The sequence below is a fragment of the Aquarana catesbeiana genome, linkage group LG05, assembly GCF_042186555.1.
Source record: "Aquarana catesbeiana isolate 2022-GZ linkage group LG05, ASM4218655v1, whole genome shotgun sequence".
In the NCBI taxonomy this organism is placed as follows: Eukaryota; Metazoa; Chordata; class Amphibia; order Anura; family Ranidae; genus Aquarana; species Aquarana catesbeiana.
The window spans coordinates 248,219,864-248,238,850 of NC_133328.1; the positions used below are offsets into that span (position 1 = coordinate 248,219,864).

Genomic DNA, 18,987 nt, shown 5'->3' on the forward strand with positions numbered 1-18,987 from the left:
GTGGACTGTTCCAGTAGTAGCCCCTGCTGTCTCAGCCCTAAATAAATCTTACTTTTCCTATAGATTTTAATTAATTTAGGCCTCATGCAGACTGCTGCTGTTAAACTTTTTTTTTGCCCTTAAACTCCCCTCTGTTAGCTTATGTGTTCATGCACACATGGACATTTTTAGCAGTTTATCCGCAGGGGAGTTTATAGACCATTTTCTGAATTTCCTAAAATCGTGTTTCAGAAGCGGGAATTCTGACCACAAAAAACGCCCAAAAATGCTCAAAAACTCTAGACACGTTTATCACTTCAGCATTTATTTCAATGGCCAGAATAAATTAAAATTCTGGCCAATGAAATAAACTCCCAAACTCTGTTAAACTCACCTAGACTGTTTCGAAAAAATGCAGCTTAGGTGAGTTTATAATGCTGATTTTCTCCTGTCAGGATAAACAGTGTTTACAAGAAACCAGTGTGCATGAGGCCTTAAGGATTGTGCAGACAAAATTTGAGAGGCTCTTAAAGGCTCTTTGCTCTTGCAGGTCCAGCCCTGCAACGGGCTATTGGAAAAATATTTTGTCCTCAACAGAAGATAACAAAACCCCACTCCTTGAGAGCTTCTACCTCCTCTAAACAAAGAGCACCGCATTACTCTCCCCAGGCTTTCTGTTCAAAGGCAAAAGTCAGCCCTTTCTTTAGGCAGAAGACTTGGAACTCTAGGTCTATTATGTCAACTCCAAAACCTTCTTCACAATGAATTGGCACCCTCACGCCTAAGAGTGGGGGGGGGGGGGCGCGTCTGTTACAGTGTGCATTCCTCCTGACAGCCCAGTCCCATGAGTTCATTCAGTGGTTTCCAAAGGGTACAAAATAAAGTTTCTTGGACTCCCTCACCATTTTTTTTTTCTCTCAAACTTGCCAAAATCTGTTCAAAACAGTCAGATTTGCACACTGCCCTGCACCATCCTTTTTGCCAGAGAGTTGTCAGGATTCTATTCAAATTTGTTCACTATAGCAAAACACAGTTGGAGGTATTTGTCCCATCTCGGGCCTAAAATCCCTGAACAAGAACCTTTTTGTGTTCCAAAGTTTTGCATGGAATTCGCAAGGCCAGTAATTGCATCTTTCAATAGAAAAGACCGGCACTACAAATCCTTAGTAAATGGTTTATTAGGTACACATAAAAGGGTACAAGGGGCTAACGTTTTGGCACAACCGCCTTGATCACAGCATCTAATTGCATCTTTGAAACAAAGAAAAAGATCTGGCATCAATAGACATTTAAAATGCCTACCTACATATTCCCATAAATTCCCATAAGCGTGAACTGTTGGCGCTATATAAATCCTAAATAATAATAGTTTACCCACCTAGTTTGCACTTCGCAGTAGGAGATATTGCTTCCAATTTGTGGTACTGCCATATGGCCTATCCTTATCCCCCAGAGGCAAAGGTACTTGAACCCCTATTCACCCTCTTATGAACTTGGGGCATCTAGACAACTTGTTTCTGAAGGATACATCTCCCTTTTAAACTATCTGCCAATGTTCAAATAACTATCTAGATCAGCCTTTTTGAACCAGGGTGCATGCCTTAAAATGGCTCAAACATTTATACAAGCAAGTGGGTGGATCAAGCCTGCCCTTTAGCTCCACAAAGCCACAAGTTTTTATTGTGCCACCATTAAAACCTTCCGGTGTCCAAGCAACCAATTACATCATCGGTTAAGGAAGACTTCTGGAACCTGCACAACATCCTTGTTTGTCCCTCCCCTTCCCCTCTCCTACAGCCCTAGGGTCACGTTTGCTGAGTGAGGGAAAGAAACTGAGGCAGAAGAGACACATTGGGATACTAGTCAGTATCAGTGTGCAAAGGTTTATTTGCTTTGGAACGATAAATCACCTCTAACATTGGATATCCTACTTCTGGAGATGTCACTGCATTATGTAAAACTATCAGTATCACGGGACGTGGCCTGGAGAGCAATGGAGTAGGAGACATGTAGTGAGAGCTCCGCTTGCCCGCACTACTGAATTCGATATCCTGCCTGATTTTCAGCATCTACACACCAGCAGACCTGCCCTGTTCCCAGCACAGTCCTCAGAGCCTTCCAGCTTGTCAGAGCGCTGCTTGAGGCCGCCATCGCAGGTCCTCTACCTCGTCCTGCATTAGCTGGAGGGACAAATCGGGGATTTGGCCTACATCCTGGAGCAGCGGCCATCTTGCTCCACCCCCGCCGGCGTCTCTTACAGGTTTGACTGACCTCCCTGGATGCCCTGAACCCAGTCTCCGCTTCCTACAACCACCGGACAGCCTGGGGCCTCTGTTGCAGTGCCTCCTTCTCCTGTAGCTGCCTGAGGGATAGTCCGTGGCTTCGGCCCAGCTCCCGGAACGGCGGCCATTTTGCTCCACCCTGCAGCGGCCCTGGCAAGTAATTACAGGACTTCCTGATCATCCTGAGCCCAGTTTCCTACTTTTACAGCCTACAGACCTCGCAGCTAGCTGACCACTACCTATAGTTCTTACTGTGTTACTCCTAAACCATGGCGGGAGGAAGATATTGAGGATCCGGCCTAGTAGGCAGCGGCCATCTTGGTACACCCGGGGACCCTCCTGTCCACCTATGAAGTATGTCTCCGCCGAAAAAATCTCTGAGGCTGCTGACAAACTCTCCAAGTACCGCAAGCTTGCAGAAGACCAACAGGCCAAAGATGGTGCTGGCGCCTCCTCGGACACGGAACATTCCGAGGCGGCCACTAACAAGGTGCTCGTTGCTATCACCCTGTGCCAGAGCACGCTCACCACCAAAATTGAGGAGGTCAAAATTGATGTATCCCTTATCCGGCAGGATCTCTCTACCCTGCGGGACCACGTAGCAGAAACGGAGACCCGCATTAGCAGAGTCAAAGATATCTTGCACCCCCTGCAACATACTACTGACGAGGTGCACCGTCAGCTACAACAGATTAATGCGAAACAGGACGACATGGAGAATCGCCTCCGGAGATGTAATCTCTGCTTTATTGGCCTTCCCGAGACTGCTGAGGGCAAAGACTCGGCGAGCTTCCTTGAAAACATCCTGCCATCCAACTTTGGCAGAGATGCATTCTTGGTGATGCTCGCAGTGGAGAGAGCCCATCAAATCCCTGCTTGTCCTCCTCCCCAAGGAGCCCCGCCGCGTACCCTGATAGCGAAATTCCTAAATTTCAGAGACCGCGACAAGATTCTCCGCCTGACCAGAGAAAAGGGAAATATCCCCCACGCCAACACACATGTGGCCGTCTTCCCGGACTTCTCCAATGAGGTGCAGCGGACCAGCTTCCAGGATGTTAAGCGCCGCCTCCGTGTTCTACACCTTAAATATGCTATGCTATATCCTACAAAGCTTCGCGTGGAGTGTGATGGCCGAACCCACTACTTTGAGGCCCCCGAACTGGCATCCACTTGGACGATCAGAGGGATCGCCAAGCCTGAACGTTCCATACTGCCTGCAAGGTGTGAGTACTCCCCGCTCCCCACCCTCTGCTCCCCCCCAGTACCCGCAATGCTGCCCATTTTCATCCTAATGTTTAGCCCCTTAGTGGGTGCATTGTATGTGTATGTCCCCTGGTGGAGCAGGGGGACAGAACTGGAAATCCTCCTCTGTACTACACTGGTCCTTACAGCAAGCCTGCCACCTTTCGGCGACCTTACTGACTTATGGTCCCCGTTCTCCCCACACCTGAGAGAGACCAGTGGAGGATAGTATACTGAACGTTGCTGGGACTTCCTCCCTTACTTTACTTATCGCCCTGATGGCAAGCGGGGCCCCTCTCCTACACAGCTACAATGGTGCTGCACTTTTATGGCCCCTACACCCCATGCACTTCTCAGAGAAAAAGTCACCCCCCTAGGATCTTTGTGAATTTTCTCACCCCCCCCATTTACCGGACTGTTTCTTCTTCCCCATTTTTTTCCTTTTCATCATGGGTATCTAGGGCTGGGGAAAAAATCGATTTAAATCTTGAATCAGGTTGAGAGGTCAAATAGATTCAAAATTTAAGCAAATAGATTTTTTTAGATTTTTTTTTTTCACCACACCGGTCCTGAAGAGCTGCGGACAGGAGTTTAGGCGAGGCTTCGGCCCAGTCCGCAGCCGAAGCCGCGGACTATGTTGAAGCCGCGGCCTTGCCTAAAAACTCCTGCCCGCAGCTCTTCAGGACCAGCGCGGTGTCCAAAAAAATAAAAATTCGAATCGTGAATCGAGTTTTTTTTTTAAGAAAATCGCAGATTTTTTTTTTTTTTTTGGAAAATCTCCCAGCCCTATGGGGTATCTATTCTTCCTTGAAATTAAGTCCCTTGCCTCCAATGGGTCCCACCCGTTGGATGTCCCCAGTTGATACCTGGTTATGGGGTACTATGTCCATGCTGAGTTGGGGTGGCAGTGGACTGGGAGGGGGGGGGGGAATGTTGTGGGTATTCGTTTTACTACACCAGCGTATTTACAAATGCCTGTCTATGCTAAAGGTACTATGTTATTGTCATACATACACTATCAATATTGGTTGTCATTGTGTTTTATGTTATCTGATGTTTGTCTTCTCTGCTGGTCCTGGTACAACTGCAGTCTATCATACACGCCTTATATCCGCCATGAGTTCCCTGAAATTTTTCGTTAGGGGCTTGCGCAATGGGATTAAAAGCACAGCCGTCCTGACATTCCTCAAGTCTCAGCGTGCTGACATTATCACACTAGTTAACTCGCGTTACGGGCCACCTACAATCCTCTCTTAAAAAGCCTTGGATAGGCTGGGCCTATCACACCACCCACACCTCATACTACAGAGGGGTATCTGTCCTGGTTGCAAAAAGGGTTCAGTTTGATCCAGTGTTGCTCCAGACGGACCAGCAGGGCAGATATGTGTTCATACATGCCACCATTAATGGATCCCCTATCCTGATACTAGCTTGCTATGTCCCTCCCCCATACAACTCGCTTGTAATATTTGCCTTTTATGACACAATATCCCTCTGTACCAGCAGTGTGGATGGGGGACTTTAATATGACCCTCATCCCCGCTCTGAACGGAATGGTTGCACTAGACCCTCCCCTTGCATACTGACTGATTTTGTTTTGTTAAAACTTGGCGCCACAAGCATCCACACACTAAAGTTTTCTCATACTTCTCAGCCAGTCACAACACGATGTCACGCATCAATTTCATTCTAATTTCAAAGTCCCTGACACCTAAACTCGGAAATGTGGGCTTTGCTCCAAGAATACTTTCGGATCACGCCCCCTACTGGGTCATGCTCCAGCTCCTGAAAGCTTCCCCTGCTCCATCTTGGCGGTTAAATGCATTTTGGCTGACGGCTCTGCGGGACCAGGATAACATCCCCGCAGAGCTACAATACTATTTCACAGCCAACAGGGACTCAGCCACATATGACATGGTATGGGAGATGTTTAAACTCCACGTCCGCTCCCTCCTTTACACGCATATCAATAGAGTTAAAAGGTCATCAAAAATTATTGTCCAACAGGCTACAGAACATCTACAGGTGTTGGAGGAGGCGTTCCTTCGGGACCCCTCACCCAGCACGGCCAATAATCTTAAAATTCAAACGTGACAGGTCTCCCAATTACACATTAAGAAAGCTAAGCAACGCATCTTTTTCTGTAAACAAAGGGTGTTTGAGTATGGAGAAAGATCAGGCAAACTACTTGTGTATCTTGTTCATCTAGATGCGCGTCCCCCTGTGGTGGTGTCATTGATAGATCTGCAGGTGAACAACCTTATTGATCCGCAACAAGTGGAGGAGAAATTTGGGAAATTCTACCATGCACTCTACACTTCCCGAGTCACCCACACTCCCCAAGACACCAGGGACTACCAGCGGGAGTTAAATTTCCTAGACTGACCAAAGACCAGCTTGAAATCTTGAAAGCCCCTATTACTAAGGAGGATATTTCTCCTGTTTGGCCGCATCTAAGGCCCCAGGATCGGACGGCTTACCACTGAAATTCTATGCCACCTACTCTGAAATTCTAATCCCCAAACTCTACGACCTGTACAAATCCATATTTGATACAGGTATTTTACCCCCCCTTCATGAGAGAGGCCCAAATTGTAGTAATCCCTAATCCTGGTAAGGACCTTAAAAACCCGGAATCGTATAGACCTATTTCCCTGCTACAGGTTGACATTAAGATACTCGCTAAGATTTTAGCCTCCCGCCTTAACCACGTCATTCTGTCACTGGTCCACCCTGACCAGACAGGCTTCATGCTAGGGAAAAATACTGCGATGAACATTAGCCACTTATTCATGAACATTCAGGGGTCCCGTGATGAAATCGGCTCGAAGGTCGTGGAGGCTCTGGATGCCGCCAAGGCCTGTGATTCTGTGGAGTGGAACTATCTGTGGGAGTGCCTTTCGGGATTTGGATTTGGCCCCAACTTTATTCGCTGGGTTCAGCTCCTATATCAATCCCCAAGGGCCAAACTGTTTGTGAACGGCTGGCTTTCTGACCAATTCCCGCTAGAGAGAGGGACAAGGCTGTCCTCTTTCCCCCATGCTGTACGCACTGGCTGTGGAGCCATTGGCCATCATGATTCGTACAGACACTAGCATCCGAGGTCTTAAGATAGGGAACCTGGAAGAAAAGATTGGGATGTATGCCGATGATACGCTCTTATATCTGGCGGACTCTGGTCCCTCTCTGGTTGCAGCCCTCCACTCCATAGAACGCATCGGTAGCCACTTGGGTTTGAGTATTAACTGGTCTAAATCCCAGATCCTTCCGATTGACCATTTCTCTACCTCGTCCACGTCCCATCTTCTGACCCCCCCAAGGGTCTCCTTGATCAAGTACCTTGGTGTGCAGGTCACCAGATCGCTCGCAGACTGCACACTATTGAACCCCTGTATGCCCTGACCAAGACTCAGACTTGGGCCAGACTTCCCCTAGGTGTTATGGGACGCGTCAGTTTAGTCAAAATGATACGCCTCCCAAAGATACTTTTAGTGTGGCATGCCCCCCTATATATACCACAAAAAATTTTCAAAACAATCGAATCCATTCTTGATTCGTTTATATGGGGGCATAGTAGACACAAATTCTCTTGGGAAATCCTGAAGAACCCAGTGACGCCCTTCCAGACTTTCAGGAATATTACCTTGCCTCCCAATTGTCCCATTTTTATCATTTTGACAAAACTGAGCTACCACAATACCAGTTACTACTATGTGAGGACCCTAATGACCTAGCCCATACCCCGCTTCAGTCAGTCCTCAGAGCCCCGTTGACAAGACGTTCCCCCCACCACAAAACAGACATGCTGACACACCACCGGAGAGTATGGCGGGCGGAACTACAAAAATGCGGGACCCCGCAGATCCACTTCCACACGCCTCTCTGGTTCAACAGGCATCTACCAGAACTGTTGTCCATCCCAGACCCTGCGGTGTGGATACGCCATGGGATCTTGTACATACACCACGTCATGACCATTACGGGACTTAAAACATTCTAAACGCTAAAGGACGAATTTTCCCTCCCCAACTGCCTTCTCTTTAGATATCTACAACTCCGCCATGCTATACAAACCCAGTTTACTGGATCCAACCCATCCTTGGCAGTTCCCTCTATAGTAGACAATCACAGGTACTGAGCCTGCCAAACTAATCTCCACTCTATACTCCGCCATCTGTCTCCCCAGTGCCACGGCCTTGGCCTATGCTGCCAAGACAAGGTGGGAGGTGGACATTGAACTGATTGAGGATGAGGACGTGAAAAAAGTATTCCCCAAACTATCAGACCACCTCACACAGCTGTATATCATACATAGGACATTTCTGACCCCCCAGAAGATAGCGCGTTTTAATTCCATGTACAATCCAGGGTGCCGTCAATGCGATCACACCCCAGGCTCCTTCTACCACCTTATATGGTCCTGCCCAAATATCCAAGCATACTGAATGCAGGCGAAACGATTCTTGCACGACCAGATAGGCTCTCCTGCTACCCTAGACCCAAAAATGTGCCTGCTCGGTCTGTTGCCGGACTTAGACGCAGACAAACCCCTCTGTACCTTTTTGCATGAGACGCTATTCTTGGCGAGGAAAGCAGTGGCCCGTAAGTGGATGCAGGCCCTGCCCTCTACAATCCAATGCTGGAAAAAGGTTAAGGACATTCTTCCATATAAGAAGCTGATCTATGTACATAGAGGGTGTTCGCTTAAGTATGAAAAGGTCTGGAGCAGATGGTTAGCAGATGGTGAAACGTGTACTTAATATGCTCACCCCTCATTTCCCCCCTTCCCTTTTTTTGTTTTCTCCCTTTCTTTTATATATATATATATTGTGTACTGGCTCCACCTCCATTGAGTGTTTTGCTTTATGCTACACAGTCACTTCAATGTGTTCATGTATGTACTATTGTTTTGGCCATGTTGATCTATATCGATTTATGTACCATTTTCAATAAAGTAGTTTTTTTCCAATTAAAAAAACTTATCAGTATCATTTTTTACATTTGAGATTAGGTATACTTTTATAAGGGTGCCTTGACATTAAAGAGGTTAAACACTGATCTAGATTCTTCAGGGCTCTGATTGGGTAATTGACTTTAAAAGGTTTGCCCTCCAGCCCCCTTTCACCTAAAATACGTAGGCCTCATTCTGAGCACGGCCCATGGAAAAAAATTTCCTCCCAGCAAACTTGACTCCCTAAAACACACTCGGACCTCAAGATCAAAAAGACAGCGCTCTGTAAGATTCTCCATGAGGGTCCTGGGCCTTATGGTGGCCTCATTCAATGCTACCAAGTTCCACTTAAAGCCTCCTCAACATAACATTCTGTTGGCCTGGAACAAACACACTCCTCTTAATCTTCATATTTCTCTCTTCAGTCAGTAAGCAACTCCCTAGCTTGGTGGATTTCCAATTTAGTCATTTCTTCCATTCTCATGGAGGGCAGTAACAATAGATGTCAGTCTCATAGGCTGAGGGGGATCCCCTTATGGTTCAGGAAACCTGGGCCCCAATGGAAGCAACGTTCCCTATCAACATCCTAGAACTCAGAGTAAAAAACAGACAGCCCTAAGGAAAGTAAGTCTAATTCTCTTCTGGGTGGGAAACCACTGTTCAGCAATCTCTGCTGTTCATATTCCAGGAGTGGACAATTGGCAGACAGGTTTCTTCAGCTGTCACTGCCTGTACAAAGGCGAATAGTTTTTTTTTATCTTCAATCGCTTTTATCAGAAATAGGGAGCTCCAGATGTGCACATCTGGCTTCCAGGTTCAGTAGTAAGCTATTCTGTGGCCAGAACCAAGGATCCCCCAGCACTGGCATTGGATGCCCAGTCCGATATCTGGTTATTGTAAGCCTTTCCTCCAGTGCAGATTCTTACTCAGCTGCTCCCCAAAAGAAATATAAGAATTTAGTGGTTCTCATTGCACCAAACTGACCCAGAAAAACATAAAACACAGACCTAATCAATGTTTTTGGAGACATCCCCTGGCCTCTTCCAAACAGGCCAGACCTGCTGTCCCCTGTTCCATTGTGCTTCTTAGTCAGAGGCTTTAGCATCATAGCTGTTGAAACCCAGATCTTGAAAGACAGGGGTATTGCTGACTCTGTCATTCACACCTGTTGCCTGAAGTGAGCACATGCTTTTCAACCCCAGAGATTCTTTACCTGGCCTTTCTACAATCTGGATCTGAACAGAATTTGGCCTTTAAAGAAGTTGTAACCCTAAAAGAAAAATGCTCCTGTTCCTTCAAAGCATGATAAAGAGCATAGTGTTTCTGCAGTGTAATTTGTCCCTCTCTATGCTGTAAAATACCTGGTTAATCCTGCCTGTTCCTGTGTCCACCAATGTGAGCTGACCACAGTATTCATTAGGCCACTGATGCATGACACTGTGGTCAGTTTACGTGCCTCTGTCATCCCACAGTATCTCCCCCTCCCTCCCTGCCTTTTAGCTCAGTAGTCTGTGTGTGTGGGCCATCTCCTCCTTGCCCCTGCTGTCGTGGCTGTAAAGTCATGAATCACAAATCCTGGAATCCCCTCTGTTCCAGCAAGATATACAGTGCAGTTTCTGTGTTTTAAAAATTATGCAGCTAAATACCTTATTTTACCGCGCTGCTTTGCGGTTAAGTGGCCACCCGGCTGACGTCCGAGGGGAATCTCCCCCCCAGGGAAGTCATGTGACTACACAGCGGCGCTGTAAAATAAGGTATTTAGCTGCATAATTTTTAAAAAAACACAGACCCTGCAATGTAAATCTTGCTTTAACAAGAAGGGATTCCAGGATTTGTGATCAGTGACTTTACAACCGCTTTAAGTACACTTAAGTGACACATTTCGACATCCTTTCTATTCCAGAAATGTTTGGCGGCTTCACTTTCTCTTATTAGATTCTTTATTCATGGTGCCTTATGGATCAGACCCCCTTTATAGCACCTTATGCTTCATTGGGATTTCAGCTTAATTCTCTCTGCCCTGCAGAAAACCACCCTTTGAACTTATTAGATAACTCCCCTTGGGTGATCTCTTCTGAAAAATGGCCTATCACCTCTGTCAGATATGTTTCTGAGTTAGTGTCTCTTGTGAAGAGCCTGTCCTGATTCATCACAAGGTTAAAATGGTCTTGCATCCAAGACCCTCCTTTGTATCAAAGGGTAGTATCGGCCTCCCACCTCAATGAGGATATTATCTTTCCTTCTTTGTGCGCTGCTTCAAAGCACCCAAAATAATTTGCTCACCACTGTCTGTACGTGGTTAACGTGGTCAGGGTCTATCTGACAGCCACAGCCTCTATAGCCAGAAAATGGATTCTCTTTGTATTGCCGACCGTGTCTCTTAAAGCAAACTTTCTTTTATGTCCGCTATTTCTAGGTAGATAAGACAACTCATTGCGACGGCTTATGCTCTCAAAGATGAGGTATTTCCAGTACCTTTATTTTCTCACTCCACTCGGTAGATTGGCATTTCCTGGCTTTCCGACATCAAGCATCTGTTGCCCAATTTTGAAAGGCTGCCACCTGGTCAATTCATATCTTCAAGTTTTACTAGGTGGATGTCCAGGCCTCAGTGGATGCAGCCTTGGTTGCAAGGTTTTTTCATCTGTACTCCTGAGTTTGGTCATTTGACCTTTGTGTGCTTGTTTTGTTGGGCCTGTTGGCAGTGTTCTGTTTTGCCTTGTTATTGTCCCACCCTCTATTTCTCTGCTTATTGTCCCAGGGTCTATGAATGTCCAGCCTGTGTCCTGTAAATATCAATTCAGATAAAAATAATATTGACCCCTCTCCAAATTCAATGTCTTTGAGGACTGTACAGGACACAGAACCCTCTACCTCCTGTTCTGTGTTTCTGCATCACTCTCTATGGTTCCTGTCCCATAGGAACATCCCCTAACCTTAAATTCCTCTCCTGGGATGTATGAGGCCGCTACAAACCTATTAAGTGGAAATCACTTGGAAAGTGGAAATCATAGCAAAATACCCATCAGCTATAACATGTCTTCAGAGATGCAGCTAACAAAAAAAAAATTTCTTTGTAGATAAATATACAAAACATTTAATTCTTCTCATGCCTCCTACGCTAGAAGAGTTAGCATTCTTATTTATATGACCATACATAGACAGGAAGATATGTTTTCCATTGCACTGAGGGCATTATTTCATTTGTTTTTCTTGAGATGTAGTAAAAAAAAACCAATGCTCAACAGACCCATACTAGATCTATGAGCAACCGCATGTAAATGAATGTGCATCTGTTTACATTCTTTTGCCTCCAATCCATCACCTTTAGGTCTCATAAAATGATAGGCGTAAATAGCCTTGACTAAACGTAATGACACTGCAATTGTACTCTAGTTCTACTACTTGTGACAGTCAGACAAGTTGTTACAATATTCAGGTAATGGGTGACACTGGGAGGCCAAAATCAGTAGTAAAAGGGTGTCCCAGTGGAGGAGTCTGCTCTTTTATGGCTCTGTTTTACATTCAACTTGTTACAAGGTAGGCATCTTCACAATGGTTCTCAAAAGACATGCAAGAAAAGAAAGACACTGGTAACCGGAAGTAGCTTGGTATCCCCAAATATATGAAGGACTCCTGTTTAAAAGTATAACTAATTGTGTAGTTGAAAAAAAAATAGTTGCTCTCACATATTTCAATATATAGTCGATATATTAGACTACTATTTGATTGAAGGGGGTTTTCCATTTTAATTGAAAAGTGTTTTCTTAACCTTTAGAAAATCACTTCTTAATTTAAATTATTTTGGGACCTTGTGATTTTCAATGTCAGATCGCTGTATGATGTTTACTATTGCTTGTTGATCACTTCTGCAGGCCTAATGAATCAGTCATTGTGTGACGTTTACTTTGGCTTGGTCATCACTTCTACAGGCCTAATTTGTCAAAGTATCTTTTATTAAAAATAAATTGATTGTTTACCCACAACCCTGATCACATTTACATTTTCAGATTTCAATTTGTGTTTTATAATTCTATGGTTTTTTTTTTTTCTCATGATTTAGGAAAAATGAACGTAAACCAGTAAGATTAAAAAAATAAAATAAATATATATATATATATATATATATATATATATATATATATAGAAAATGCATTTTTCTGCAATTATATTTTTAATGTACTTTATTTTTCAGTGTTGTGGCGTTGCTTTAGCACTGTGGTAATATTCCTCTTCTTACTGGATGAACAAACCAGCTTGCTGGTTTTGATCCCTGCTGGCATTGGCGCTGTGATTGAGGTGAGATGTAATTTATAGGGTAACCTAGTAAAGATGATTTTTGTTTATCTAAACGTAGCTGTAAAATAGTCAGCTGTCCATTCTTTTTATGCAACTAAATGATCATGACCCAGTGATAACCAACAATTTTATTTATTTTTTTTTTTGTGTGTTAATGCACATTAAAAGTACATATATGCACCCAAAAAATTTTTTTTGAAAGTGGGCAATACCAAAGGAAGAAGGATTGTTTGCTCTTCTGTATTTAAAGTGGAGGTTCACACAGAAATTGAACCTCTGCTTTTGGGAACCCTCCCCCCCTCCGGTGTCACATTTGGCACCTTTCAGGGGGGAGGGGGGTGCAGATACCTGTCTAAGACAGGTATTTGCACCCACTTCTGGGCATAGACTCCCACGGGAGTCTATGCCTCTTCCCGTCCGGCCGTGTTGTCTGCTGGGACACACGGGTCCCAGAGACAGCACGGATCATTCAGATTGTGCTGTGCGACTCGTGCATGAGCAGTAGGGAACCGGGAAGTGAAGCCGCGAGGCTTCATTTCCTGATTCCCATACCAAAGATGGCGGCAGCAGCATTCGAGGACCGAGGGATGGTTCGGCCTTGGGTGCCGACATCGCTGGACCCTGTGACAGGTAAGTGTCCATATTTTAAAAGTCAGCAGCTGCAGTATTTGTAGCTGCTGACTTTAAAAAAAAAAAATTTTGCGCGGGACTCCCTATTTAAATTTTAGGGCTCACTCAAAGTATGTGCATTTATTTTTCTGCACTGAAAAAACACCAGTCACCGCAAGGACACATAGAAAACGAATGCTTTCAATTTCCCCCGTTCACACTACAATAATGGTGCGATATTCGGTGCAGTGCGGGAAAAATGCAGACATGCCGTTTTTTGTGTTTTTTTTTTTTTTTGTTTTGTTTTTTTTTTTGCAGTGTACTAGATGGCACTGCATGTCACCATGCTGTTGTGCGGAGAGGCAAATAGTCACTTTTTACAATTCAAATAAAGTTTAAAAAAGTAAGTAATGCAATGGGCTTTAATGCACAACACTCTGGTAAAGCAGGGCATTTAAAGTTTGGTCGGTGTGAGTAAGCTCTTATGTGACTTTTCTGTAAGTAAATTAATGAAACTACTGGATCAAAAAAAAAATGCTTTGAAGACCTTTGCATATATCACACTTTTTTTTTTTTTTTCCCTGAATGGTAAATTAAGCCAATAAATGACAGTTGTGCATTTAATGTGCATACATATGTAATATTTAGGTTTCCCACATACAGAGCTTTTCAGTCCTTTAGCGCCAGCCTCATTTTGCCTCTCCCCATGCCAATTTTTTGTTTTCACGAGCAATAATACAGTGCACATTAGACTTCATAATTCACCATTTACTATACTGTAGAGAAAGATCTGTAGATAATAGGGCTTTATGGATGTGTATATACAATAATAGTTTCAACAGTGTTTATTATGCCCCATTTCCTATTTAATATTAAAAATAAAGGGTTCCCCTAAAAGATAAGTATGGCCAAAGTTTTTTTGGCCATTCTTTGCGTGTAGGTCAGGAATATACTTATTTTCGTTCTGTGACCCAGAGACAGCTGATAGTGGGCTGTTGCCGCTGGGACAGAGCTGCTCAATGCTCTCGAAAGATCCCGACAATATTGTTGGGATCCACCCCGCTGAGTGACTGACAGCTGGCTCCAACTTTCTGCTTGTGGAGAGACCCAGAAGCAGCCGTGCCCACCCCCTCCACAGCCCGGCGCTCCAATGAGTGTTCATGTGACTGGTCTTAGAGCCGACGTGGTACAGCTGAATCTCGACATGCTGCAGCATGGCGTAAATATAATGTTTGTTATCCTAATCGCATCGCATTCATAGACCAAAAGTTATAGGCTTGTGCCATCAGGAGACACTGACAAAGCTCTTGAGGACATGCGCCCCCTCCCCCCCAATATAACCTCCCATTACTTTGTGAGTTCTCAGTGTTTTATGGTGTGTTTCTTGGAAGGTGGAACAATTTTTTTTTTTAAAGTTATTTTTATTGCATTTAAGTGTAAACAAAACAATACAGAGCTTATTGGGCATACCCAGGCTCGGTCACTACAACTACAAAACTAAGAAAGAAAAAAAAACACACACACATTGCATATAACATATATAAAATACTACCTAAACCACTGTACGCTCAACCACCTGTGTAGAATATACAAATCAATCCTCCGATTCTACATATACCCTAAAAAGCTTACTTTAGTTGCTTATAAAATAAAGTGTAAATTATAGTTACCTATTCGCATCCCCCCCCCTCCCCATGACTATTGACCTAGCAACCCAGGGATATTTATGAGTGGAACAAATTTTTGCTTTAATTTGCAACTGCTTCATTTTTAAGAAGTTGTTTCTTGGAAAGTGGGGAAAATCTGTTGAGGCTGTTAATGAATCTTTCCAGGAAATCATTACCAGTAATCGTTCATGTATGTTTTGTTAATCTAATCCATCAAATTAGTTGATCTGAACCAATTCTGTCTGTTTTTTTTTTTTCTCCAGGTTTGGAAGGTCAAGAAGGCATTGAAAATAACTTTCCAGTTCACAAGTCTAATTCCTGTAATCAAGGTGAGATCTTGCACATGATGCTGCCATTTGCTGCATTTAAAGTCCAGCGCCAACCAAAACATTTCTTTAATTGTACATCACGGGACACAGAGCCATAGTAATTACTATGTGGGTTATATTCCACCTTCAGGTGCTGGTCACTGGCACACCCTAAACAGGAAGTTGCCTCCCTATATAACTCCTCCCATACCGGGAGCATCTCAGTTTTTTCGCTAGTGTCTAAGGTGTTGGTCACGAGTGAAGATGTGCTGTGCTGAGCTGCACTGGAGCAATCCTTGCTGGGGCTAGCTATGCAGCCGGATCCATTCAAAGTGTCTTTTAGGCCAAATTGAATGGTGCCCGAGCCTCGTATCTGAAGAAACGAGGTTTTGCTTGTAAACGCTTCTCTTTTTAGAGAGCTGGACCCCGGGATCCAGTGCTTTTGGTATTAAAGCCATAAAGTTTTACTGGCGGGGTGCTATTACAGGTCCAGGATTGTGGGTTCCCTGAGGGTCCCCGGTTCCTGAAGGTTTGTTAACGGAACCCACCGTGAAGGGTGAAGATTGGGTCTGTTGGTTTTACCACAGAAAACCCTGTGGCGGGAAAAGTAAGTGGAGTTTTCTAAGTAATTTTTTTAATCTTCTTATGAAATGTCTCCTTTAAGTGTCACCACTGGGGGCTGTATGGAGCACGTACCTTCTCATGCTTTGCTCAGAGATCACGCTGTGTAACAGAAACAGCAGACTTTCTTCCTCCAGACACCCCCACCTGGGCTGAACTCTTCCCCTCTTCATGAGGCTGAGTATAAGGGAGAAGTAAAAATGATTGGCAATGCCATTTTCTTTCACTGCCCCTGCTCGGTGGTGGCTTCCAGGTCTCCTCCGCGCCATCCCTCCCTCACTCACAAGCCGATCCCGTCAGATCGGAGGCCTGTACTTGCATGGGAAAATGCTTTTTTTGAAAGAGAAAGGAGGGGGGGGCGCGATGCGAGGTGGGGGTGGGGCTTAGCGCGGCATTGGTGTCCTCTAACGCGGGAGTGTGTTTTTTTTTTTAAAAAAACTCCATCTGTGCTGGCTGCAAAATTGTTGGGTAGTCATAAGAGCAAAGAGGAGCATGAAAGAGGTTTTGGTGACACAGGCATTTCCTATTTGACACATTTACTATTTGCATCAGGCTGAGCATTAATAGCAGTGGCTGAACTATTGCTCAAGCAGTGGATGCGATTTCCTCTGGTAGTACCTCTGCTTTGTGCATCGGCTAAGGTCAGAAGGGGGGGTTGAAACACCCCCTAAAAGCTCCTCTGAGAGGCATCCTCCCCTGAGAGGGGGTGGCTGGTCAGAGTTAGCATCGGGGCCATGAAATGTTTGCAACTGTTTTCAACACTGCAGCCCATGTTTATTTTACTAAAGATCTTTTTTCCTCAGCCATGATAGGTTTTTAAAAAAAAAAAAGTTTAACGACTTTAATCGCATTCCAGTTTGGGTCAAGATGCGACAGGTTCTCTTCCATTACCCAGGACCCTCAAACTGAGGAACTAGGGGCGGAAGAAGACGAATTCCCTCAGGGGACTGTGGTGAGGCTGATGACTCCTCTTCTGAGGTGTCAAATGCGGGAGAATCAGCTGTTTCAATCTTAAGATTGATGGTGCAATTTCTTGCTGAATGATCCACTCCACATTTATGTACCCTTAACTAAGTGGGTTCGCTAAAGCCTCCTCGAGCTGTGCATGCCTTTTCCTGTCCATTCATTGTTGGGAAAAAAATTTTTTATCTGAGAGGATCACCCAGATGAGCATTATTTTCCCTCCTAAAAAGTTTTCAAACTTTATTCTATGGTGGAGGAAATTCACTAAGTAGGGTATACCAGCAATTAACGCTGCTATATCCTCTGTGGATAAGAGTTTGACTTGTCCGGCAGACCGTGCTCAAATGCTTAGGGATCCAACGGATAAAAAGTTGGAATTTTTATTTAACCACTTACTTACTGGGCACTTAAACCCCCCCTCCTGCCCAGACCAATTTTCAGCTTTCAGTGCCCTCACAATTTGAATGACAATTACTCAGTCATACAACACTACCCAAATGATTTTTTTGTCCTTTTTTTCATACAAATAGAGCTTTCATTTGGCGGTATTTGATCACCTCGGGGTTTTTTATTTTTTGCGCTATAAATGGAAAAAATCCCCAAAATTTTGAAAAAAAAAGCATTTTTCTTCGTTTCCGTGATAAAATTTTGCAAACTAGCAGTTTTTCTTCATAAATGTTGGCCACAATTTATACTGCTACATATCTTTGGTAAAAATAACCCAAATTAGTGGATATTATGTGGTCTGTGTGAAATTTATAGCGTCTACAAGCTATGGTGCAAATCATAAAAAAAGATCACATCTGATGTACTGAGGCCTAGCTCATTTCTTGAGACCCTAACAAGCCAGGAAAGTACAAATGCCCCCCAAATGACCCCTTTTTGAAAAGTAGACATTCCAGGGTATTTAGTAAGAGGCATGGTGAGTTAGTTGAAGTTGTCATTTTTTCCCACAATTCTTTGCAAAATTAAGATTTTTTTTTTTTCATAAAATTGTCATTGTAATAATAGCTTATTTCTCTCACATGGAATGTGCATACCACAAATGACACCCCAAAATACATTCTGCTACTCCTCCTGAGTATTAAGATACCACAAGTGTGGGACTTTTTCACTATCTGGCCACATACAGAGGACCAACATGCAGGGAGCACCATCAGGTGTTCAAGGAGCATAAATTACCCATCTAACTTGTTGACTAACTATTACACTTTTGAAGGCCCTAGAGCACCAGGACAATGGAAACGCCCACAAAATGACTCCAGTTGTCCGTTTATAAAATATTTCCAACACATAGCATTTACATAGCAAAAATAACACCCCAAAATACATTCTGCTACTCCTCCTGCGTATAACGATACCAATGTGTGAGACTTTTACACAGTCTGAACACATACAGAGGCCTAACATTGAAGTAGCACCTTCGGGCGTTCTATGAGCATAAATTACACATTTAATTTGTCACCCACCTATTACACTTTTGAAGGCCCTGGAGCACCAGGACAATGGAAACACCCACAAAATGACCCCATTTTGGAAAGCTAACACCCCAACGTATAATCTGAGGCATAATTAGTCTCTTGAATGGTTCATTTTTTTCCAGAAGTTTTTGGAAAATGTGGAAAAAAAAGAAAACGCATCTGAGTATGGCAATACCACATGTGTGAGACCTTTACACAGTCTGGCCACATACAGAGATCCAACATGCAAGGAACACCGTCGGGTGTCCCAGGGACACCTAGCATGCACATACCAAGAATTACACCCCAAACTACATTATGCTGAGCAAAGGGTAAACAAAAGATTACCTGTGGTTTTAGTAGCGCAGTTGTCCACAGGAGTATAGTACTGGTCCAGGCAGCAGGCAGGGACTTGGTCAGCAACAGCGAACACAATTTTTCAGGCAGCAGGCAGGGATACTGTCCATTTACAGTCCAGGGTCAGTGCAGGCAGAGATATTGTCAGCAGTGCCAAAAATATTGGTTCTGGTAGTAGGCAGGAACATGGTCCATGTGCTGTGGTCAGTGTGACAGACAGAGGCATGACGGCAGTAAGTCCTACAGGCC

The 18,987-nt window shown here is 44.2% G+C and overlaps 1 protein-coding gene across 1 annotated transcript in view; it reads left to right on the top strand.

Annotated features, from left to right (window-relative positions):
• CLPTM1L (CLPTM1 like) overlaps window positions 1-18,987 on the top strand; it is a 232,071-nt gene that overhangs the window by 138,127 nt on the left and 74,957 nt on the right. Inside the window, exons 10-11 of the mRNA XM_073630688.1 lie at window positions 12,650-12,753; window positions 15,293-15,358. Coding sequence (XP_073486789.1) covers window positions 12,650-12,753; window positions 15,293-15,358 — 170 coding nt within the window. The remainder of the gene's footprint in view (window positions 1-12,649; window positions 12,754-15,292; window positions 15,359-18,987) is intronic.